This window comes from Stegastes partitus, unplaced genomic scaffold (genome assembly GCF_000690725.1).
Source record: "Stegastes partitus isolate 25-593 unplaced genomic scaffold, Stegastes_partitus-1.0.2 Scaffold1335, whole genome shotgun sequence".
Lineage (NCBI taxonomy): Eukaryota > Metazoa > Chordata > Actinopteri > Pomacentridae > Stegastes > Stegastes partitus.
In genome coordinates, this window is record NW_007579066.1 from 22,968 (window position 1) to 44,773 (window position 21,806).

A 21,806-nucleotide genomic window follows, 5' to 3' on the forward strand; every position below is an offset into this window, starting at 1 on the left:
AAGCAGAGCTGTTTACAGTGACACTGCAAGTAACTAATATTTTCATTATCAATTAATCCATAGATTATGTTCTGGTTAATCGATCAGCTGCTTGGTCTCTAAAATGTCAGAAAAGGGCAAGAAATGTATTTTTTTGTCCAATGATATTCAGTTTCTTGTCACAGAGGAGGAAAGCAACCAGAAAGTATTCATATTTAAGAAGCTGGAATCACAGAATATAGACCATGTTTTTTGTGTTTTTTTTTAATTACTTGAACTGTTTTAATGATAATATTTTTGAATCATCTTAACTTTGGCTGAACAGCTGTTGTTTTAAATGTTCTGCATGAAATTTGTGATTTCCCTTATGAAAATAGTTGACTTTTAACCTAATAGTTGAGAACTACTCTGATTAATTGTTTGTTCTGTAAAAGATAAAATACACCAGAAAATATTCACATTTAAGAAGCTGCAATCACAGAATTTAGATGTATAAATATAAGCAAACCTCCCAAAAAAACTCAAATTGATTTATTTATTTATATTTTTGTAAGGTTTTAACTTTACTTTTAAATCACTCAAGTTAACCTCCATAACTAGCAGCACCACAGGGTGTGATGCTTCAAATGTGCTGTCTAAATATCTGTGATTTGATTTGATATTTATTGATAGTTTCCAATAAATGTAAAAATTGACAATGGCTTGTTTTGTCCAAAGACACTGTCATAGAGGAGTAAACAAACCTGAAAATATTCACATTAAAGAGGCTAGAATCACATAATTTAGACAGTTTTTAATTAAAAAATACTCATAGATGAATAAGTTATTGAAATAATTACAGATGAATTAAAAAGCGAACAAGTAATTGAGTCATTGCGGCAGCTCTAGTACAGCCCTGATGGAAACAATTACATAGGCAGCAGTTTTATGGGGAATATACAGTATGTGTAAAAACACAGATGCTGAATTTTCCTTTTACCTGCCTGCCAGTTTGGATCCTGAGCCAGCAGTTGCTTCTGTGTCCTGTCAAATCGATGGCACAGCATCACAGTGACTTGGCAATTTCAGATCCTCCATAGGTTCACAAGGCATCATCTCCTGTCGCCTCACTGCCTCCTGCAATCCACACTCGAGAGTCGACGTCTGCGTTGCAGTTTGAGCTCTGGACAGAAGCTGCTCTGCTCCGGGCTGCAGGGAGTCGTGTTGCTGAGCTGCTGCTGAATCGGGGGGCTGGAAACTCGATCTGCGCTAAAAATAAAAAACATCACCAGCATAGCGAGAAGGAGGTGTGTCACTCGTTGTGTTTGTGCGTGTGTGGGGTCACAGTGGTGCAACACACACACACACACACACACACACACACACACACACACACACACAGAGGGTTTATCATATGTCAACATTTCCTTGAAACACCCCCCCTCATGTTTGTGGAATTTCTTTCACCGTCTCTTGGTCACATGTATAGTTTTCATGTGGGATCATTATCATTTGCAGGCCAACACAAGGTTACAGGAGGCGACATCACATGACAGCATCCCTGACCTCCAAACACACACAACCTGGCAGGAAGCTCGCACACACAAACCTTGATTTTGTACATATTTCTTTGACCTCAGACGTGTTTAATCTGACCTGACACGCCTCCAGCCGAGCCCCTTTAAAAAAATAAAGCCCCACCTCATTATATCCATCACGTCAACACGCCGCCTGTGTCCACCACGTGAAGCTCTTTGTCACTCACCGTGTGTTTTGTCAGCCTTCACTTCAGTGGCCTTGTTGTCCTGACATTGACTGGCAGATATCAAAAATGATAAGAAGGTTTGATTCAATTCGTAGCTGTTGAACTGAATATATGTGAAATTAGTGTTTTCAGGATTTTTATTTTATTTTTTTTTTAGATGGGGTGAAGGAATAGGAAACTCCACAGGGTTACTTCTCAGCTAGCAGCCAGTGTCACCGAATTCTACCTACAAGTTCTAGAATTGTTTTTTGAAGAAAACGTTTTAAGCAAATGTTCAAAGATCGTTTAAAGGAAAAATAAATTATATATATATAATGTTCCTATAAAGTTTGTATAATGGTTTAACAAGTTCTAGTAATTAAATAATCAAAAAATAAATAAAAGAATGTTTCAAGAGCAGTTTCATTTTCAATAATGTCCCTATAATGTTTGTATAACAGTTTGACAAATTCCAGTATTTAAAAAAAAAAAAGTTTCAATCAAATGTTCAAAGAATTTTAAAAAACCAAAACGTTTTTTTCTGATAATATTCCTGTCAGATTCATGTAAAAGTTCTTGTATTTCTTTTTAATATTTCAATCCAATGTTCAAATAACATCGTAAGAATATTTTCATTTCCAATCATGTTCTTTTAAAGTTTATGTAATATTATGTAATTTTTAAAAAAAATTTTAATAAAGTGTTTAAAGAACGTTTTAATAGCATCTTTATATCCGATAATGTTCTAATAAAGTTTATATAATGGTTTAAAAAGTTCTAGTGACTGTTTTTAAAAATCCAATCAAATGTTCAAAGAGCAACATGAGAGTATTTTATTTTCAAATAGTGTTCCTATTAAGTTGTAATAATGATCTAATGTCAACATACAGAGAATGTTGTCAAAACCACAGCTTATGTTCTATTATAAGAAAGTAGGAATATTTTCAAATCAACATTCAAAAAATATTTTCCAGATGTTATCAAAGCCTCAGATATTTTTTTTTTTACAACAAGTTCTTGTAATGTGATATAATAACAAAGATGGAACATTCTTCCTGTAGGACGTTGTCGAGCAACACATTACAGAACGTTATTACATAAAACATTGATAACAAGGAGAAACATTCTCGAACATTCAAAAAATGTTTTCCAGGTATATTGAGGCTTCAGGTGATTATTTTTATACAACTTTCCTATAACCTTATTAACAAAGGTTGAACATTCTGCCTGTAATCTTTGTAAGGTCTATACCTTACTTTGTTAAGCGCTGTGTGATAACGTGTTGTAAACTGCGCTGTACAAATAAAATTGAACTGAATTAATGTTCTGAGACTGTTTTAGGAAGGTCGTTGATGGAACATATTGGACCATCTATACAATGTTCCCAAAACATGACCTGATAATAGAGGAAGAACACTGTCAAAAAACAGAAATCATAATTACAGAATTGAGAGAATCAAGCTGGAGCAATAAAAGCTAATAGTCATCTACAGTAGTTGATACACAGTTGAAACAGGCAGCTAAAAATGCATAAATCATTTAAATAAATAGATGACAGTAAATAAATGGATTAAATAGTGGTTAGCTAAAAGCACGGATTAACAACTGAAACTGTTAGCTAAAAGTATGGCTAACATTTAAAATTGCTAGCTAAACATAATGAATAAACAGCTAAAATAGTGAGCCAAAGCTATGGATAAAAAAACTTCTAAAAGTGTGAAATAATGGTTGAAATGGTTAGTTAAAAGTGTGACTTAACAATTTCAATTATTATATCAAAAGTGGGTGGCAAGGTGGCGCACAGGTTAGCGTCATTGCCTCGCAGCAAGATGGTCGCTGGTTCGCGTCCTGGTGAGGACACCCAGGATCTTTCTGCATGGAGTGTCTCCGGGTTCTCCGGCTTCCTCCCACAAGGTCCAAAAACATGTTGAGGTTAATTGGTGATTCTAAATTGTCCATAGATGTGAATGTGAGTGTGCTTGGTTGTCTGTCTCTAAGTGCAGCCCTGTGATAGACTGGTGACCTGTCCAGAGTGTCTCCTGCCTTCACCCTGAGAAAACCATACAGATGATTAAGCGGTGTATAGCTAATGAATGGATGGATGTTAACTTAAAAGTATAAAATAATGTTTGAAATTGTAAGCTAAAAATGTGAATTAACAATTGAAATTGTTAGCACAAGTTATGGCTAACATTTCAAATTTTTAGCTCAACCTAGTCCACTCTGTAAGCGGCTGAGACAGTGAGCTAAAGCTATGTAGAAATAACTTCTAAAATGTAAATTAAGTGTTGAAATTTTCAACTAGAAGTGTGGATTACCAATTGAAATTGTAGGCTAAAAGTATAGCTGAAAGTTAAAATTGTTCACTGAAAGTGAGTTAAATACGTCACAATTAGATAAACACATCCAAACAGGTTTCTTGTGATTCTGCTGCATCTGTATGGCTGTTTGTACAAAGCTTAACCAGGGACCAGACACCTGTAGGCACCAATATTTACCTGATACGACCCTGTAATCAAATAAATAACATAAAGAAGATTTACTGAGGGACAAATAGAAAGTACAACCCAGGTTGAAACAGGCGGACCAGGGCTATTCATCCATATGTCACTCTGAATAAATATCTTATATCTGCTTGAGGCTTGATAAACACCACTTCTGGTCTTCCTTATATGAATAAAGTATTCTAAATAGTATTGGTGCATTGCTGAGATGCTAAAATGCAATTTCAGTAACAGTAAAAACACTCCATCTCTGCCGAGGCGTCCTCCAGAGAAACTCTACTGGCCTCGGGCTCGACCGTGACCTCCGACCTGCAGATAGGAGCAGAACAACACAAAGAAAAAAATAAACAAGACAGCAAAACGTAATGGTCGTCCCGTAAACCTCTGCATGGCTGCTCGCTGCAGATTTGTTTAACAAAACATGTCTGCGTTGGTTTTGCATGAAGCTGCTGCTTTTGGTAAAGAACGAGCAGGAAACAGAGCAGCGTGAAAAGACTCTGGCAGATTATATTAAAAGAAATGGTAATAAGAACAGCCTGCATGGGTTTTCAACATATTCACTTCTTAGAAATATTTTAAGTAATGCACTGTTACTTAAGACAGCTTTCTAAATCCCAGTCCTCGTGGCTGTTGCTCTGGATGTTGTAGTTGGGGTCAGGTCTCATCATCTCCGGTTTCCTGCTGGCTTTCGACACTTGCAGCGTCCAACTCTCCTAGATTCACACGCTCTAAATTTAGCCGCCTTAAAGTCAGACAGGACTACAGAGAAGACTTCAAACTACGGCCAAGAAACGCAGAAACTTTACTTTTTTTTCCCCACTGAAATCCTTCTGTGCCGTGAGGCTCTTGGGCAGTTTTGGCCTCTGTGAAGCAGTGATGGACTGACAGTGTGGATTAGAGGGCTTCGTCATGGAAACAGTCAGAAATCAAAAGGCTGTTCTGGTCGTCATTTAATCTCACTCGACACAGATATTGTCCCACAGCCGAGCAGCAGAAATGATATTCCACCTGTCTTTTTTAGCTGCCTTCAGCCTGTTCGGTAAGTTCAAACTCCTTCATGGCCACAGCTTTAATGGTGAGAAACTGTTCGTATGGGTGTTTGAAGTTGCACATTTGATCTTCTTGTCTTCTTGTGTAATAAAATAATCCCAAAATACACGGTGGGTTTGAAAGGCGTGTTGTTTAACATAAAGAAGTGTTAGATTTTCTACTTTCTAACAGTCTTTGAACTACTCATCATAAGCTCAAAGTCATATTTCATCAGAATCACTTCATTCTACACATCTCATTTAAAAATCTACCAAAAACAAACGGTTTGCAGTAATCTGATTCTGTTAAAAATCTAAAACAAAATCCTCGACACAGCTGAGAAGCCATGACCGACTCAGCTGTGACCACAAGTCATGTGATAAAAATTCTCAGGAAAAATGCAACAGGACTAAAAAAAAAAAAAAAATGCTGCTTTGAGTTCAGGGGGTTAAAAGGAATAAATCATAACAGCTGTAAAAGAAGTCATGAACACAACTACACGTAAAATACTGTAATTATGTGTAAAAATTGTCATGCTGGTAAACGTTACTGACTAATAGGGGAGAAAAAGCACAATTATTTAAACATTTATTCTACTGGACCCATTAAAAATCATATACATTCCGAATAACAAACATTTCTAAGGCAGAAAATGAGGCTATTATGGCAATAAGAGACAAATTCCATGTTGTATCTATCAGAAACATGTTATTTTTTTCCTTTCAAATACAGCCATCCATCCATTTTTTCCGCTTATCCAGGATCGGGGTCTTTCAAATATAATTCTAGATTATTTAAAGTATCTTTCACTACATTGTAGTTTTTAAAGTTTAATTTTTACTTCTATTTGCCTGTGTGTGAATCCACGTTATATTGCCTTGTGTTTCTTTTATATTTGTACTTTTATGTCCAAAGTAAAGCACTCGCTGTGTGAAGATGCAGTGCAGCATTCATTCTGACAAATGTGACTTAATACTTGACTCTATGTTTAATACACTTGTATATTCTTACACTTAGATTTGAGCCCTCTCTTGTTCCTCTCCTGTAGTGTGTCAGTGTGATGGCGGCTGTGCAGAGGTGGACTCTATGACTGAAGCTGTGGCCGGAGAAGGATTCCTGCTGGGATGCATCTCCTGTAAGAAGAGAGAGGAGGTTTCAGCCCAAGCCACGGTGGACTGGCACTTCAGACCGCCGGGCGATGAACACTTCAGGCATGTGAGTTCAACTGAGGTTCTCAGGCCTCTGCTGTGAAGTCTGGTTCAAGTTTGTGGATTAAAAAAAAAAAAAAAAAAAAACTACCTAAGAAATCCATAAAATGCATAAAATAATGAATTTACTGCAGCTCATTACCCAGACTTTGTCCTGTAATTGAAGAAAGTGCAATCGACAGTGTGGCCACAGTAAAATAACTCTCTGTACGTCAGTGGTGACTCAATAGCAACACTTAGTGTCAAATTTTGAAAGGTACACAAAAACTAAACATTTCCTTCTATTTCTATTTTTGAATTGTTAATAATAATAATAATAATAATAATAAAAATAACATTTGCTAATATTTAATGGTTTATCTATAATGAAAAATAGTATATGTTCTCTTATTTAAATGGTATATCTGCTCTGCTGTATAAAAACTGCAGTACAGCAACAGCAAAATGTATTGGGAGCTCGTGAGCTGGACCTAATAATTAAACAGGTATCTTCTGCCAATTAACAGTGTGTCCACTGTAAAAACAAACAAAAAACAACCAGGACATGACTCTACAGTAAAAAACTACAATTTACATATTTTATATATATATATATACACATGTAAAGTGAAAAACAGATCATTTTCCTGTTATTTAATGGTTAAACAACAATGAAAAATGGGGTATTTATGTTGTTTTTCGTATTTCTACATTTATACACTGCAAATGTTAAATAATTCTGTAAAATAACAGTAAATGTTCTGACATCTCATTATCCAGACTTTGTCCTGTGATTCAAAAATCAGAAACTCTCTGTTAATTAACAGTGAGTCCACATTAAAAATAAAAAACAGGATATTATCTGTAGTTTAATCGTAACTCTATAGTTTTTTTTAAAAAAAAAAACATTTTTTTGAGTTTTCTAGCGGTGTCTATAATGAAAAACAGAACATTTTCCTGTTATTTAATAGTTATTTGATTTAAAAAAAAAAAACAACAACTGACAATTGCTGTTATTTGATGGTGTATCTACAATGAACAACAGGACATTTTCTGTTATTTAATGTTACATCTACAGTGTCAAAACCACAAATATTAAATACATCCATAAAATATCAGTAAATGTGCTGCAGCTCCTCATTAGTTGCCTTCATCCTGTGATTAAGAAGCAAAAACTTTTTAAGTGTTTAACAGCATGTCCACAGTTAAATAACAGGAGATTTTCTGTATTTTAATGCTGACTCTATAGTAACAAAAAAATAGAGAGAGTTCTTCATTTTTCTTCATGGCGTATCTCTCTGGTTCGTGTGGTTGTTTTCTGTCCTTTTCAGTTGTTTTGCGTCTGTGCGCATGTGCGGCTGCTGACTCTAACGAACTTGTCCTTTTCATCTTAGTTCTCGAGGCATCTTCATCGAAGTCACTTTGATTTTGAAATGTTCTGGTCTGACTGATCTTCATGTCCTAAAGAAACGATGGGCTGTTGTTTCTCTTTACCACCTGCTGAGAGGCGTCTAATAAATATCTGCACTGCAAAAGGCAGCAACTCCATGGAGGAAGTCTCCCATCTGTAACAAGCTTTTCTTCTCTCAGATTTTCCACTACAACCACCCGACTGCCGAAATCCTCCACGAAGATTTCAGCGGCCGTCTGGAGTGGCAGGGAACCCGAAACGGTGACATTCAGACCGGTGCCGTTTACTTGCACAACGTCACCTTCAACGACACGGGCACGTACCGCTGCACCTTCCACCGGACGCTTTTCCTGTCGCTGTCCGATCAGCACGTCACCGTGGAGAAGGAGGTGGAGCTCAGCGTGGTGGTCGTCGGTGAGGACGGGCCGACCTGCACGTCAACACAATCACATCACTCGCACTTCAAAAATATTCTACTACAAGTAAAATATCAAACCACCTCGATTTAAATAAACGAACAGAACTTTTGTCGGCTTAAAGTATAAGAATTTAGAATCTTGCAACAAAAAGCCCCCTGTGGTGGATTCATCATCATCATCATCATCATCATCATCATCACATTGTCTGATAATTAATGTTGATGCATCACGTCATGCACAGCATTTTACCAAAACGACAAGATGAATCCGGCTGTAGGATCCGTGAGGTGATTCAGACAGTAAAAAGTTTTAGATTACATTTTTATCTAATCTTGTGAATAACTGGATATTTACACCTCCAGTACACAACAGACACACAATGACTGGAGCGGAACAGACTCAAGTAAAAAAGGAGAAACTCAATAAAACCTTAAAAGTGAAGTCATTTATATATGACTTTAAAAGCAACGGTTCTGAATTCCATCAGAGAAATAAGACTGGTGTTATGAATTTACATAAGTTCAAAATTAAGGTTAAGAAGCTACAATATTATATGAAATACAAATTTACCTGGCTAATTTAAATACTAATGTTGAGGCACTACAATATTAAACATATCTACCTGACTAACTTAAGTCTGTCATGGACACACAGCTATTTTAGATGTCATCCTTTTAATATAGGCACAGACTGAATATAAAAGAAAACACAGCTGTGGACATCTATTTTGAAGCTTCAAGTTTGGAATTTGGCTGTCACCATTTTAGTCTTTTAAAACTGGACACTACAAACACTGATATGGTGACAACAAGTCAATAACACCATAAAACAAATGAATCTTTATCATGTATTTTTCCTCTGAACGGGACCATGATTTACCAAATGATCACTCTGCTGTGTTGAAGGAAACATGAAACTAGCAATAGAGACCATAAGCTCCTTACGAAAATGTTTATTGAGGTAACAAATCAAGGAAGAAGTAAAGCGTTTTCCTCATAGAGTTCTCATAATGTGACTGCCAGAGGAGTCGCCCCCTGCTGGCTGTTAGAAAGAGCGCAGGTTTAATGCTGTGTTCACACCAGACATGAATTCATCGCACTATTCGCACAACTCGCGCATATTTGGACGCGTGTGTGCACTGGGTTTACTCGCTTCATTTGCGTGAATAAGTTGTGTCATTGGTGCATCAAGATTCGTGTCTGGATTCCTGTCATTTGCGCGAATGACACGATCCAGATGCCGCCATGTCCGGATCCATGGGATCCCCCAGAGACACACACAGCTCGGACAATTCCCCCACCTCCTCCAGGAGCTGCGCCTGGATGACGGCCACTTCCAGCGCTGTTTTCAGCTGGCCCAGACCCAGTTTGACTACCTGTTGGAGAGGATCAGTACCAGGATATCCCTCCAGGATACTAACTACAGGCGCTGGCTGGGATAGAGCCATGTTTTTTCCTCATCACATACAACAACACAGACAAGCGGCCGCCAGCAGGAGTACGTTGACCACAGCGACGAGGAGCTAGTGGAGGTTCATCCCGCTTGCATTGTGATAGCAAGCAACTCGGCTCGCAAGCTTGCTAAGTTGAAGAGGTGGCATTCTTGTGTGTGAACTGGCCAGTTATGTAGCTACTTATCTACTGAGGTGAGTAAATCAGTATTCACAGTGTAGTTGCAAAAAAATGAATGAATCATGTTCTTGACTTCACCAGAGAATCTCAACGCTGATTGGTCATCGTGGCGCGAAAGATTGCAAAAGTTCAGATTTTTCAACTTGTGCATCTAACACGAATTTGCATCATTTGCGTGTTACGCATGTTTAGTGCGGCGAGAATTGCGTCATTCCTGCGAATAACTTGCTCAATTCGCATGATTCCCGCCACGCTAATCGCGCAATTTGCACCGTGGGATGTTTACTCGCGTCTAATCACATCTTCACACTGACTTTACATGTAAATGATTTGCGCGAATGATTTGGTGTGAACACAGCATAAGGCTTCACTTTTTGGACCTGGAGGCTGCATCCATCTTTTACAAACAATCTATGACTATACATCCGCTGGAGCTGTCTTGGAGCGTCTAGTGGCCGTTTAATTAACTGCAGCTCAATGCAACAAGTAGGTAGTTTTCCTCTTTCCTTTTTTACGTTTGCCATTTTATTCAATTTCAGAACATTAAACAAATATAAAGCAAGGAGAAACAATCTTCAAACAGAATACTATGATAACAACTAAATAAGTAGAAAGACGCTGCAATACAGGACATGACTGAAAGACAAACGTTTCTTTGCATTGAGAGGATTTCTAACTTCCACTGTTCGTAGGAGTTTGCACATAAAACAGTCTGAACAACATACACTGAAAATGTTGAGCTGCTGCTTCCTGTTTTCCAGCCAATCGGGAGCTGACTGCAGTGATCGCAGAGATCATGATGTACGTGCTGATCGTGTTTCTGCAGCTGTGGCTCATCGTGGTTCTGGTCTACTGCTACAGGAAGGTTTGGGATGAACACGAGGCTCGAGAGGCTCGTAAAGCTCTCAAGGCTCAGGCGGCGTAAGTTATTGATCTTTCAGTTGTTAGTTTGAGAATAAACCTTAAGCCTTTCACCAACAGACTGAGGTCAGGTGGTCTTACATTAGTGAAGTACATGATTCTCCCTTTCCTTTGATATTTCCAGACTGTTGGAATCAAAAGACAACTGTGACGGGGTGCAGCTGGAGTAACATCAGTGGTGAGTCACATTTCAAGTCACCAGTTTACACATTTACTGGCTTGCAAAACAAAACAAAAAACACCTTACAGAAGTTGCACTACTTCTAAGTTGAAAAGTAGAGTATTTCCTTGTATGAACAAATATTTTTGTGTTTTTATATTCATTTTGTATCTCAACAGGTAAAAAGAAAATCATCTCTGCAGGACTCACCCTTTTGTTGCGGCGACATCTTTTTAAAGTCAGCGACACAATGACTGTCGGAGAGGTTTGAATTTAAATGTCTTATCAATAGGCAGCGCAGAAATCTGTGGGTTTCTATATTTTTTTCAATGGTTTTATTTATTGTTAACAGCCTTCAAAATATCACACGTCAGCCATGATTACCAAAAAAGCCAAAGTAGTGTTTTTAATTTTTTTATGCAATATTAGACACCGTTTAAACAACACAAAAGAGACGAAAAGAAATACTGTAATACTGATAAACTATTCAAACTGTTCACTTATTATTTTTAGTATTAGTTGAAATAGAAAACGTTATTGATCTCCAAAGGGACATTGAAATAAAAAATATTTAAAAAGTGAATTAATCAGAACGCCTTGTCTGTCGTTTCTGTAGGATTAACGGTAGTTTGTGTTGAAGAAACAGCTAGTAGTTTCAGGCTAAAATATCGATTTTTGTATTGATTTTTTCATAAACTGAAAATTCTGGGCCACAGATGAGGCATCAGAGTGTTTAACTTTGAACACATCTTTGTGAAACCACAGCAGCTCTTCATTTTTGCTGATATTAGCTTCTATCTTGACTGGATGTGCAATTTTTAATTTTTTTTTTTTAGTTCAGCTCAGCATTAGCAGGATGTCTTTCTTTACAATATTTCTTACATATTTTAAATGACTGCATGAAAAAAAAAAAATTTACAGACAATTGTATTATATGTTTTCTGAAAAAAAACACACGTGTGCTCTTTAAATAAAGTCCATGAATTGTGTTGGATGTCATCAAAGATGTGCTATGTTTGTGTCCAGAATTACAGAGTTTGACTGTAAAAGAACAAATAAAACTCATACGACTCACGTTATGGAAAAGGTTATATTGGTAGTATGGGTATAAAGGTTTATATAAAGAGCTACATATTTAGATACATATAAATGTAATCGTTTAATGGAATTCTATGTGAACTTTAAGAAAGCAGAAAAAAATAATGTAAATTTTCAGTAAAAACATGGGAAACAAATGTAGTTGGTTTAAAGTTTAAAATAACTGCTGGCTCTACAGTGTTACTGAGTTTTCTCTACAATTAAAAAAAAAAAATACTGTAAACTTCTGATTTTTTACAGTGTACTTCAGTCTACTCAAGTTTGTAAATGACTGATAATAAAGTTGAGTTTTTTTGTTAATGCTGGATTCACTGTTGGATTCTGTGTCTTTAAATAATGTCACTATAAAAGAGAAGCACAAAACACAGCCGCTTCAGAATTCAGACCCCTTTACTTATAGTGATTTAAATTTCCTTTCAAATGGATACAACTATTATAATTATAATAATTATAATAATAATAATTATTATTATTATTATTATCATTGCTAATGATAATAATGATAATGATAATCATCATCATCACAATCTACACTAAGAAGCCCAGAATGACAAAATGAAAACTTTTTTATGGCATTTTTTGCAAATTTATCACTAATCAACAGCTAAAATCTCTCACCTATCAAAGTATTCAGTCCTTTAATCTTCTGTATCCCAAAACCTGCTGCCAGGTTTAAAATGCAACTAGTGTTTTAATAAAATTACCAAAATTACACATATTAATCAGATCCCGAAAAGTACAAAAACAGAAAGAATCACTGGACTTTAAACTTTCTGATGGTCCTTGAATTAATCGTGGTGTTACATTCTGTTGGAATTTAACACATTTCTATCTCAAAATTGTCATATTCCATCAATTATTACTTTATATGTCTCATTTAAAAATAATTGCAGGATACCGTTTGCTCTAATCAGATTCTGCAAAAAGCCACAAATTCTGCTCTTCTCAGCATGAAGTCATTAGTGACTCAGCTTTGACCAACAGTCGTTACAAAAAAAAAAAGCTGCTGCTTTTTGGCTGAACTGCCGGCTGTTTGTCAACAGAGCAGAGAGGACACGACGTAAAAGTAAAGCAAACAACGTAAACCTGACCACAGTCCATAACAAAGGCTCTGAATGCTTTTAGAAATAAGAGAACTCAAGTTTAGATTTTTAGTAAACTTGCAAAAAAAATAAAAATAAATTTGAAAGCATGTTTAAACTTTGGCATTCTGGAAAAAGTGTAAAAACTCTGTTAAGCTTCACTGATGCTGATTTGATGTCAGACCTACATGTTGGTGAATAAAAGCTGCAGTGCCTCTACAGGGTCAGAGAGATGTTCATCCAGTTGTTTCCTGAGAAGAAAAAAACCCAGAAATGAATGAAAGGGCTCAACACAAATTTACACTTAAACCTCAACAGTTACATTTATGTTCATACATTTCTCTTCTGGGTCGTTGAGTGTGGACTGATGGGAACATCTGTACGTAAGATAAATTTGTGCGACAAATACGTTGTGAAGAAACTGAATATTTCTGTCTGCATCTTAAACTCCACTTCACTGTAGGTTTCAGGCAACACACACCAGCAGCAGCAGTGAGTTAAAGGACATTTGGAGGTGATGGTGTTGTAACTCGATCAGTCTGAGCTGCTCTGCAGAGCGTCTAAACTACCTCTGGTCTGAAAGCAGCTTTGTTCTTGACGAAACTTCTACACACTCCTGCTGCGACTGGTTTTTATCTTAACACACAAATTACCGTTACACATCAGAGTTGGGGTGAGAGAACCTCTAAGCAGCAGGGACACGATCAATTCTTCATATTTTCTGCAGACTTTACCACATTTTTCTTGCGATTTAATGACTAAACATGCTCAGTAGACGCTTGGTCCCAGCTGATTGAACCAGTGCAGGACTGAGCCCCTGACCTTGCCCTGTGACCTCCTGGTTTCATTAAACGTGTTGACATATTGAACCTCCACGTAACAGCGTGAAGGACGGCACACCCAGACGAAGAGACGAGGTGGACGCTTCACCTTTTTACTACCTGAGCTAGCGGCTGCTTCGAGTCCTGCTGGAGACGACAGACTGAGATGGCTGATGCCACCGACTGACTCCATATCGTTCACAGGTAGGCTTTACTTCATGCCTGCAGGAAACTTCTTCATTTTTAGAACTTTTCTTAGAAAGGGATTTGACTAAAAAAAAAAGATCAGTCAGAGCTTCAAACCTGACCTCATTAGAATCAGATTATTTATCTACAATAACTTTAGTGTATTTAATGAAGCCATGCAAAGTTTTACCTTCATACTATGAATATTTTCAGACTTACAGGCCCAGGAGGGTCCAGATTTCACCGTTTTAATTGACATTTTCCATCATTTCTGAGCCTCATAACTCCATAAGTACAGGAGACAGACACAAGAAACACATTTGAGCTGTTTTAAATATTTTACAATATGTTTTAAGTTATTTGTAGGACATTTCAAGACATTTTAGGATAGTTTTGGACAACTTCTACATAAGTACAGCAAATAGACACACAAAACTTTCAGGGCTGAAAAACACACTTGGGTTCTGTTAAAAACTGCAACCAGATCAGTTTGACATTCGCTCCAGGTGTCACAATCTAAAGACTAAATCAGTTTTGTTAATTTATTTCTGTAACCAGCTTTGAGCATCAATATTATGGGATATATCCAAGTTTCAACAGCAAACCTGCAGCAGTTTAATGTCTATGACAACAAGTGTTGGTATCCTGGATGTGTTTCCTGACCATTCACCAGAGAAAGCCTTTAAAAAATGCACGTCAGGTAAACTGTCAAGGCTCATATCAGCATGTGTGATAGACGGTTGGTCAGAACAAGACATAGCAAATGAAAGGACTCATTTTTACCTGAATTTGACACCAGGATCATCTTCTAGACACGATTCCTTCTGTGTTAGAAGAATGTTGTAATATAGACATATTTGTTGTTTTTAATGGAGCTTAAATGTCTACTTATAAAGCTATTTAAAAAATGATCACGATCTGAGGCGGAAACAGGGTGACAGAACAAGAACTGAACACTGTCACAGGAGAATCTGAAAGACTCTCAAACACTGAACGCTGCATTCATCAGAGTTAAAATATGAAGAATAGTAGGAGAGTTTTCTAACAGAAGGAACCCTGTCTAAATGTAATGTTGGACATGTTAATTCCATTCCGTTCCCCCCGTCTGTGTCATACTGCACAGAGGACGTTTCTGACTTCTCTCCCCTCCTAGTCATAGTTATTGTGTTTCTATAGAGGGCAAGACTTTATATTGCAGTGAGAGAGAATCCAACACTGAGGAAAAATGTGACAGGAGCAAAAAAAAAAACAGAGAAACTGCTGCTGGCAGTTTAGAAGGTAACAACCGATTCACTGTTTACCTGAATTACAGACAATTTGAGATTATAATCATGAGAAATAGAAAATAGTGAAACATAGAGTATTTTCTATTGATGCATGATGGCTGCAGCTTGAAAATGAAAAATCAGAAAATGCTGCATAATAATAAATACGACTGTTCTGCATGTACGTTCAAACAGTTTTGTCTTTTCACTGAATGAATGTGCAGATTCGGAAAGTACATATAATAGTATGTTAATTAAACTACAGGAGGTGAAAAAAATAAGCGTATATGAATCAGTATCAGCCCAAATGAGTTGAGCAAAACTCCAACATCACTTGTATTTTCTGCTCAGATGAATCTTCCTCTTTTCTTCCAGGTGCAGTTTGCTGATTGTGCAGTCATGTCCCTCATCAACTCCACCGAGCTACAGTCGCTGCTGCTCTCCTTCCTGCAGCAATGCCTCAACACCTCGAGCACGCAGCATCACAACTACGCTTCCCAGCAGGCCGTGCAGCACCCGGCCGGAGCTCTCGCTCAGTCTCAGGGCATCATGTACATCCTCCTAGTGGTCGGCCTGTTCAGCTTCTTCACCTTCGGCATCATGTTTAGCTACATTCGCTCCAAGAAGCTGGAGAGCTCTCAGGATCCGTACCACCAGTACATCGCCCACGACTGGACCGCCGTCACCGCTCCGTCCAGGGCCGTAGCTCAGGCTCTGCGCAGGGAGGCCACCGCCGCCGCCAACAAGGAGCCCGTCGTCATCTGCAATCCTGCAACACAAGAGCAACTGCCAGACTAGAAGCAGACGTTCAGAACATTCTCCACATTCATAGTTTCCTTTAATTAACTTTTAATGTCACACAGCGACCAAAAGTTACAGGGTTTGTATTTTCAAATCAGTAATTTCACAGAAACAACTTCCAGCACTTCCTCACACTTTGATTTCTTGGTGCTTTTCTATGAGACAAGTTCAACACACCCAGGACATCTTTTTGTTATCCAGCCTCACGTAACCGCACAAACCGCAGCAACAAGTGTGTAAAAGCTGCTTGGATGTTGGTTTCTTATTCTAGCTTTAGTATGTTGTTATGTCTTAGAACTTGTAAAACAAAATCACACACAAAATATTTAATCCTTTGAACTCCAAGTAGCAGCTTCTGATTTTTTTTTCTTTTTCTTGTGCTCCTGTCACATTTTTCCTCACTGTGGACTCATTTTTAACTGCAATATAAAGTCCTGCACCTCAGTGGAAACAACACAACCATGAACATAAGGAGGGAGAACTCAGAAATGTCTTCTGTGCAGTATGACAGTTAGAAAGACAGAAATCATAAATGTAATCAATATTTCCAACATTTTTCCCCACAGGTACTAGCAACACTGGACAAAATGTGAGTCTAAATAGTATAGATATTGCATATTTTCAATGTGTGTAAATATTTGTCTCCTTAACACACCATGAATTTTTGTCACATGACTGTTGATCACAGCTCAGTCTGTCATTGCTTCTTGGTTGCTGATTTTTGTATTTTTTGTTACAGAATGTGGTTGTTGCAAACAGCTCATTTCTGGTGAATTTTAAAATGAAACAAGTGATTTTGATGAAGCTAAAATGTGGTTGTTTTTCCCACCAAAACCAAAAGTCACAAACGATATGTTGACTGATGGAAAGTGAAAATTCTCACAATTCTAAATGGTGTCATTTTGGTGACTTTTTAAAAATAACAAGGCTTTCATTCTGTCAGCAGGTTCTGAGGTTCAGGGGGTAAAGAGGAAATAATCCACTAATAAAGATTAAAAAAAACTATTTTCATGGCAATCCGGAGCATGAATTCAGTGTTCTCGCTTCAAAACTCAACTTTAGTCTCATTCTTTCAGCTGCTTGGTGATGTTAAACTGTTCTGGAACAAGTAAAAAAACAGATATAAAAACAAAACCCAAACCAGTAAGGAGGCTTTACTGAAAATCCTATAAGGTCAACATGTATGGCATAAAGTTCTAATGCTTTAATCCGTTTCTGTTTTAGGATTATATCATTCACATTTCTTTTCCATTGCTTGCAGCTCTAAAAAAGTCTCTTCTGAGACTTTTCACTCCCTGCACACTGAGCTCCACAGGAGTCACAGGAAGACATCTGATTGGTCAGTAGGTGGGTTTTTGTACATGTTGATCTCAAAACATAATCTGCTCCAGAGAAGATGAGAAGTTCATCATAAGCTACAAGGTGACAGTAAGAGGTGAACCAGCATCGTGGTCGTGAAAACCCAGAATAATTTACAGTAAAAACCTCAAATCCTGCTTCGTAGTACTGACCTCTGACTACAGTTCTGCATATTTAGACAATAACTTTCGTCCTTCTGCCTAAAAATAACTAAAAGGCTTCATTATCTCTGAGTTTGATTCTAAATGTGTGCAAATATGCAGGTGAACAACTGGACTGTAATGAAATAAATAAATCAACAGCTGATCACTTCATTTGAGCAAACTCTGCATCCAAGACATGAGTCCTCGCTTCTTCTTTGCAGTCTTTGTCACTGCGTTGGCTCTTTTTTTCTCCTCCTTCCTCCTCTCTCGCTCCTTTTCTCTCTCCGTCTGCTGGTCCAGTCGGCGCTGAGCGGCACCTTTCACGGCGCGCTCTATTTCTCTGGACAAACGGAAGTGGACCATTTGCATGTTGAGCATCGGTACGATGAGGTTGTAATTGTCCACCATCTTGTTGAGCTTCACCAGCTCCTCCTCCACAGACACACACAGCTGCTCCCACTGGCTGAGCTCTGCGGGGGTCAGGGGGTCGCTGAGCCGAGCCCGTCCCTCCAGCAGCCTGCTCCGGACATGAGCGACAGCCTCCCTGATGTCTCGCTGTGTGACGACCCAGGGAGGCTGGTAGCCATTGTCAATGAGGATGCGGTTAAGGTTGTGGGTCATGGGATCAGCGTATGGATTGTACTGGAACTTGTTGAGAGGTTTTCCGGCTCCACTCAGGTTCCTGAAGTCTCCTCGCGCCATAGACTCCTGGATCAGGTCCTCCACAAGCCGCTCCACAGCCTGAGTGATCTTGATTTTGTGGCTGCGCTGACGCATGTCCCGCTCCACCAGCGCCCCTTCAGACGCAGCTGCCCGCTCGTGTTCTCTTTGCCGGTAGTTCAGAACCTGCTCTGACGCCCGGTCGACGCGGACCTGCCGGTACTGACGTTCTCGCTGGCTGGGCGTGCCTGAACCCACGCCCTCAAAGCTGAGGTAGTGTCTGTGCTGAACTGCTGCTCCTCTGGACTTGTCCTCATCATCATCTTCCTTGCTTCCATCAGGCTGCTTGGTCTTGCTCTGATGTGCCAGCACGGCTCGGTAGGCCTCCTCAACCCGAGCAAACAGTGCTGCATCTGCTGTTGCTGTCCCCGAGTCTGGGTGGTAGAGCTTGGCCAGGCGCAGGTAGGCCTCTTTCACCTGTGCAGGACTGCTGTGACCTTCATCAGGCAGCTGCAGAAGCCGGTAACTTGCCTTTAGGCTGCGGCTGATGTGAGGAGTGGCACTGAGCGACCTGACTGACAGCAACTGTCGAGACAGGACGAAAAGAAAACGTCTGTGGTAGAAGTCGCAGCGGGAAACCAGGAGCTGGAAGGAGCAGCTCATCTCTGCGGTACTCCTGTTGATTTGAAAAGGAAAAGTGATTAGAAAGGACAACTCAATCTCTAACGCCGTGAACGCCAAAAGCTGGGTTTGACAGACATGTTGTGAAATCACAAAAACTACGTGATTCATAAACTGTAACAACAGAACGATCTTCAACTTTATGGTGACTGTGCACTAAACTTGTATGACGTGCTGTGCTGTTGGAAAACATAACCAAATTCAAATATTGTGATATTTCATCAAAATCACTTTATTCCAAATGTCTCTTTTAAAAAATGCGCCAAAAAAAACTGTTTGCAATAGATCCTGTGAAAAAAACTACAAACTTCTGCACTTTACTGTGAACCCTTTCAGAGAAACTGGTTCAGCTGTGACCAACGGTCACATGACAAACATTCTGCATTTTCAGTTCAACTGCAGGCTGTTTCCCCCCAGAACAGACAGGAGATGGGCATGAAAACAAATTCAAATCTAGAACATGTAGAATCACCATTTTTTCCAGTGTTGGTAACACTTGGAAAAATACTGGACATGTAGACTTAAGGGTTTTACAATATTTGTACAATTAAAAAAAAAAAAAACATAGATTTTTCAACTTTTATTTTTCCTTCTGTCATTATTTCTCTCATCCTAAGTGTGCCATCCTGCACAGAAGTCATTACTGGGTTCTCTCTCCTTCTAGTCATGGTTGTGCTGTTTCCATAGAGGTGCAGGACTTTATACAGTATTTTAGTAAAAAATGAGGCGACAGTGAGGAAAAATGTGACAAGAGCAAAAATAAACTAATAATTGTTCGTAGGTCTGAAAGATAGATAAAAACTTTTCCCTGAGTCTGCATCAGAAATCTAAAAGCAGGTCTGACATTCAGCAAACTTCCATTTTATTCCTGTATAGATTCTGAACGTTTTTATAGAAAGGTTTGTTTACTTATATCCCACAGCCTAAATTATAGAACATTTCATTCTTAAAAATATGGCAAAAGCATGTTTTTGTTTTTTAATCAAGCTGTTGACTAGATTTTCTGATTTGTGCAGTGATAAATCCAAACTTCTGTCTGTGAAAACCTTTGACAACAATGTCAACAAAGTGAAACAAGAATTTTGAAGCCAGTTGCTATCCAATGCAACTGTGCGATTTTTTAAAAATGAGATACTAGCTCACTTGCATCATAAAACACAACATTTCAGTAATGTAAGTACTTAACTTTTAGTGATGACATGCTGCAGTTGAAGCGTTTCCTCTCTGCAGCTGTACAGTACCACAGTGTTAATGCTTAGTGTCTATGACAGATGTGTATCTCGTTCAAAATTACATGTGAATACTGAAAATGCCCGATATATTAACACTTTACTGGGAGCTCTAAAACCTCTCGATCATGTTTTGTGTTGCAACTCAAGCACTAAATGGTCAGTTTCTCACTTTGGCACAAGTTAAATCTTTCCATTGGGTTCAAGTGTCCACAGCTAGGCTAAAGCTAAGCTAACAGGGCGATAACTTCATCTTAAATCTGTGGCATTAGCGCCGTAAATGGCTGTTTGTGACATGTATTGTGGCTGCAACGGCCAGGTTAGAGGCTCCATGTGTTCAATGACATCCACAAATCAGACTTGATAAACTGATCTAGGTTGAAGGCTGGTTCACTGCGAGCTCAATCCATAATCAAGTTCAGCAAAAAAGGAAAAAAACAAAACAAAAACAAGAGTGTCTTCTCTAGACACTCTAGACATTTAACAGCATTACTGAGCACTGAACTTAACTGAAGTACAGACCTGATAATTTCATATTCATGGACTCATGATAACGGCGTGTGACCTGCAGCAGACACTCACCGCTCCAGTTAGTTGTTGTTCCTGAAGCTTCTTCTTCTTCTCCTGTTTCTCTGCAGCTTCACCGCCCTCTGCCGCCGACAGCGCCTCTTCTTCTTCTACTGCACCTTTAATGTCGCCTTACAGCTATTCATATACAGTGGGGAAAAGAAGTATTTGAACCCCCTGCGATTTTGCAAGTTCTCCTACTTAGAAATCATGTAGGGGTCTGAAACTTTCATCGTAGGTGCATGTCCACTGTGAGACACATAATCTAAAAAAAAAATATCAGGAAATCACAATGTATGATTTTTTTAATAATTTATTTGCATGTTACTGCTGAAAATAAGTATTTGAACTCCCGCCAATCAGGAAAAATTCCATCCCTCAAAGACCTGTTAGTCGCCTCTAGAAAGTCCACCTCCACTCCACTTAATATTCTAGATTAGACACACCTGTCGTTAGCTGCATAAAGACAGCTGTCCACCCCACACAATCAGTAAGCCTCCAACTTCTAACATGTCTAAGACCAAAGAGCTGTCCAAAGACACCAGAGACAAAATTGTAGAACTCCACAAGGCTGGAAAGGGCAATTGCCAAGCAGCTTGATGAAAAAAAATCAACTGTTGGAGCAATTATTAGAAAATGGAAGAAGCTAAACATGAGTGTCAATCTCCCTCGGACTGGGGCTCCATGCAAGATCTCACCTCATGGCTTATCAATGATCCTACGAAAGCTGAGGAATCAGCCCAGAACTACACGGGAGGAGCTGGTCAATGACCTGAAGAGAGCTGGCACCACTGTTTCCAAGGTTACTGTGGGTAATACACTAAGATGTCATGGCTTAAAGTCATGCATGGCACAGAAGGTTCCCTGCTTAAAGCAGCACACATCCAGGCCCGTCTTAAGTTTGCCCATGACCATTTGGATGATCAAGAGGACTCATAGGAGAAAGTTAT

At 38.7% G+C, this 21,806-nt stretch overlaps 3 protein-coding genes across 4 annotated transcripts; 2 read left to right on the forward strand and 1 right to left on the reverse strand.

Moving 5' to 3' along the window:
- Positions 1 to 4,926: 4,926 nt before the first annotated feature.
- Positions 4,927 to 12,362, forward strand: LOC103369812 (sodium channel subunit beta-1). The gene is made up of 6 exons (XM_008298628.1): positions 4,927 to 5,245; positions 6,284 to 6,450; positions 8,013 to 8,247; positions 10,645 to 10,804; positions 10,929 to 10,982; positions 11,144 to 12,362. The coding sequence occupies exons 1-5, from the start codon at positions 5,203 to 5,205 to the stop codon at positions 10,972 to 10,974; spliced, it is 651 nt and encodes a 216-aa protein (XP_008296850.1). The 5' UTR covers positions 4,927 to 5,202; the 3' UTR covers positions 10,975 to 10,982; positions 11,144 to 12,362.
- Positions 12,363 to 15,510: 3,148 nt separating this feature from the next.
- On the forward strand, positions 15,511 to 16,637 carry LOC103369813 (potassium voltage-gated channel subfamily E member 1-like). Its single transcript, XM_008298630.1, has one exon. The coding sequence runs from the start codon at positions 15,768 to 15,770 to the stop codon at positions 16,212 to 16,214; it is 447 nt and encodes a 148-aa protein (XP_008296852.1). The 5' UTR covers positions 15,511 to 15,767; the 3' UTR covers positions 16,215 to 16,637.
- Positions 16,638 to 16,708: 71 nt separating this feature from the next.
- On the reverse strand, positions 16,709 to 20,931 carry dnajc28 (DnaJ (Hsp40) homolog, subfamily C, member 28). 2 transcript variants are annotated; one of them, XM_008298631.1, is made up of 2 exons: positions 20,872 to 20,931; positions 16,709 to 19,055 (listed from the first exon to the last, which is right to left on the reverse strand). In XM_008298631.1, the coding sequence occupies exon 2, from the start codon at positions 19,040 to 19,042 to the stop codon at positions 17,888 to 17,890; it is 1,155 nt and encodes a 384-aa protein (XP_008296853.1). In that variant the 5' UTR covers positions 19,043 to 19,055; positions 20,872 to 20,931; the 3' UTR covers positions 16,709 to 17,887. The 2 variants fall into 2 exon arrangements, with proteins under 2 accessions (XP_008296853.1, XP_008296854.1); XM_008298632.1 differs by lacking the exon at positions 20,872 to 20,931 and adding an exon at positions 20,812 to 20,859.
- Between the last annotated feature and the right edge of the window lie 875 nt (positions 20,932 to 21,806).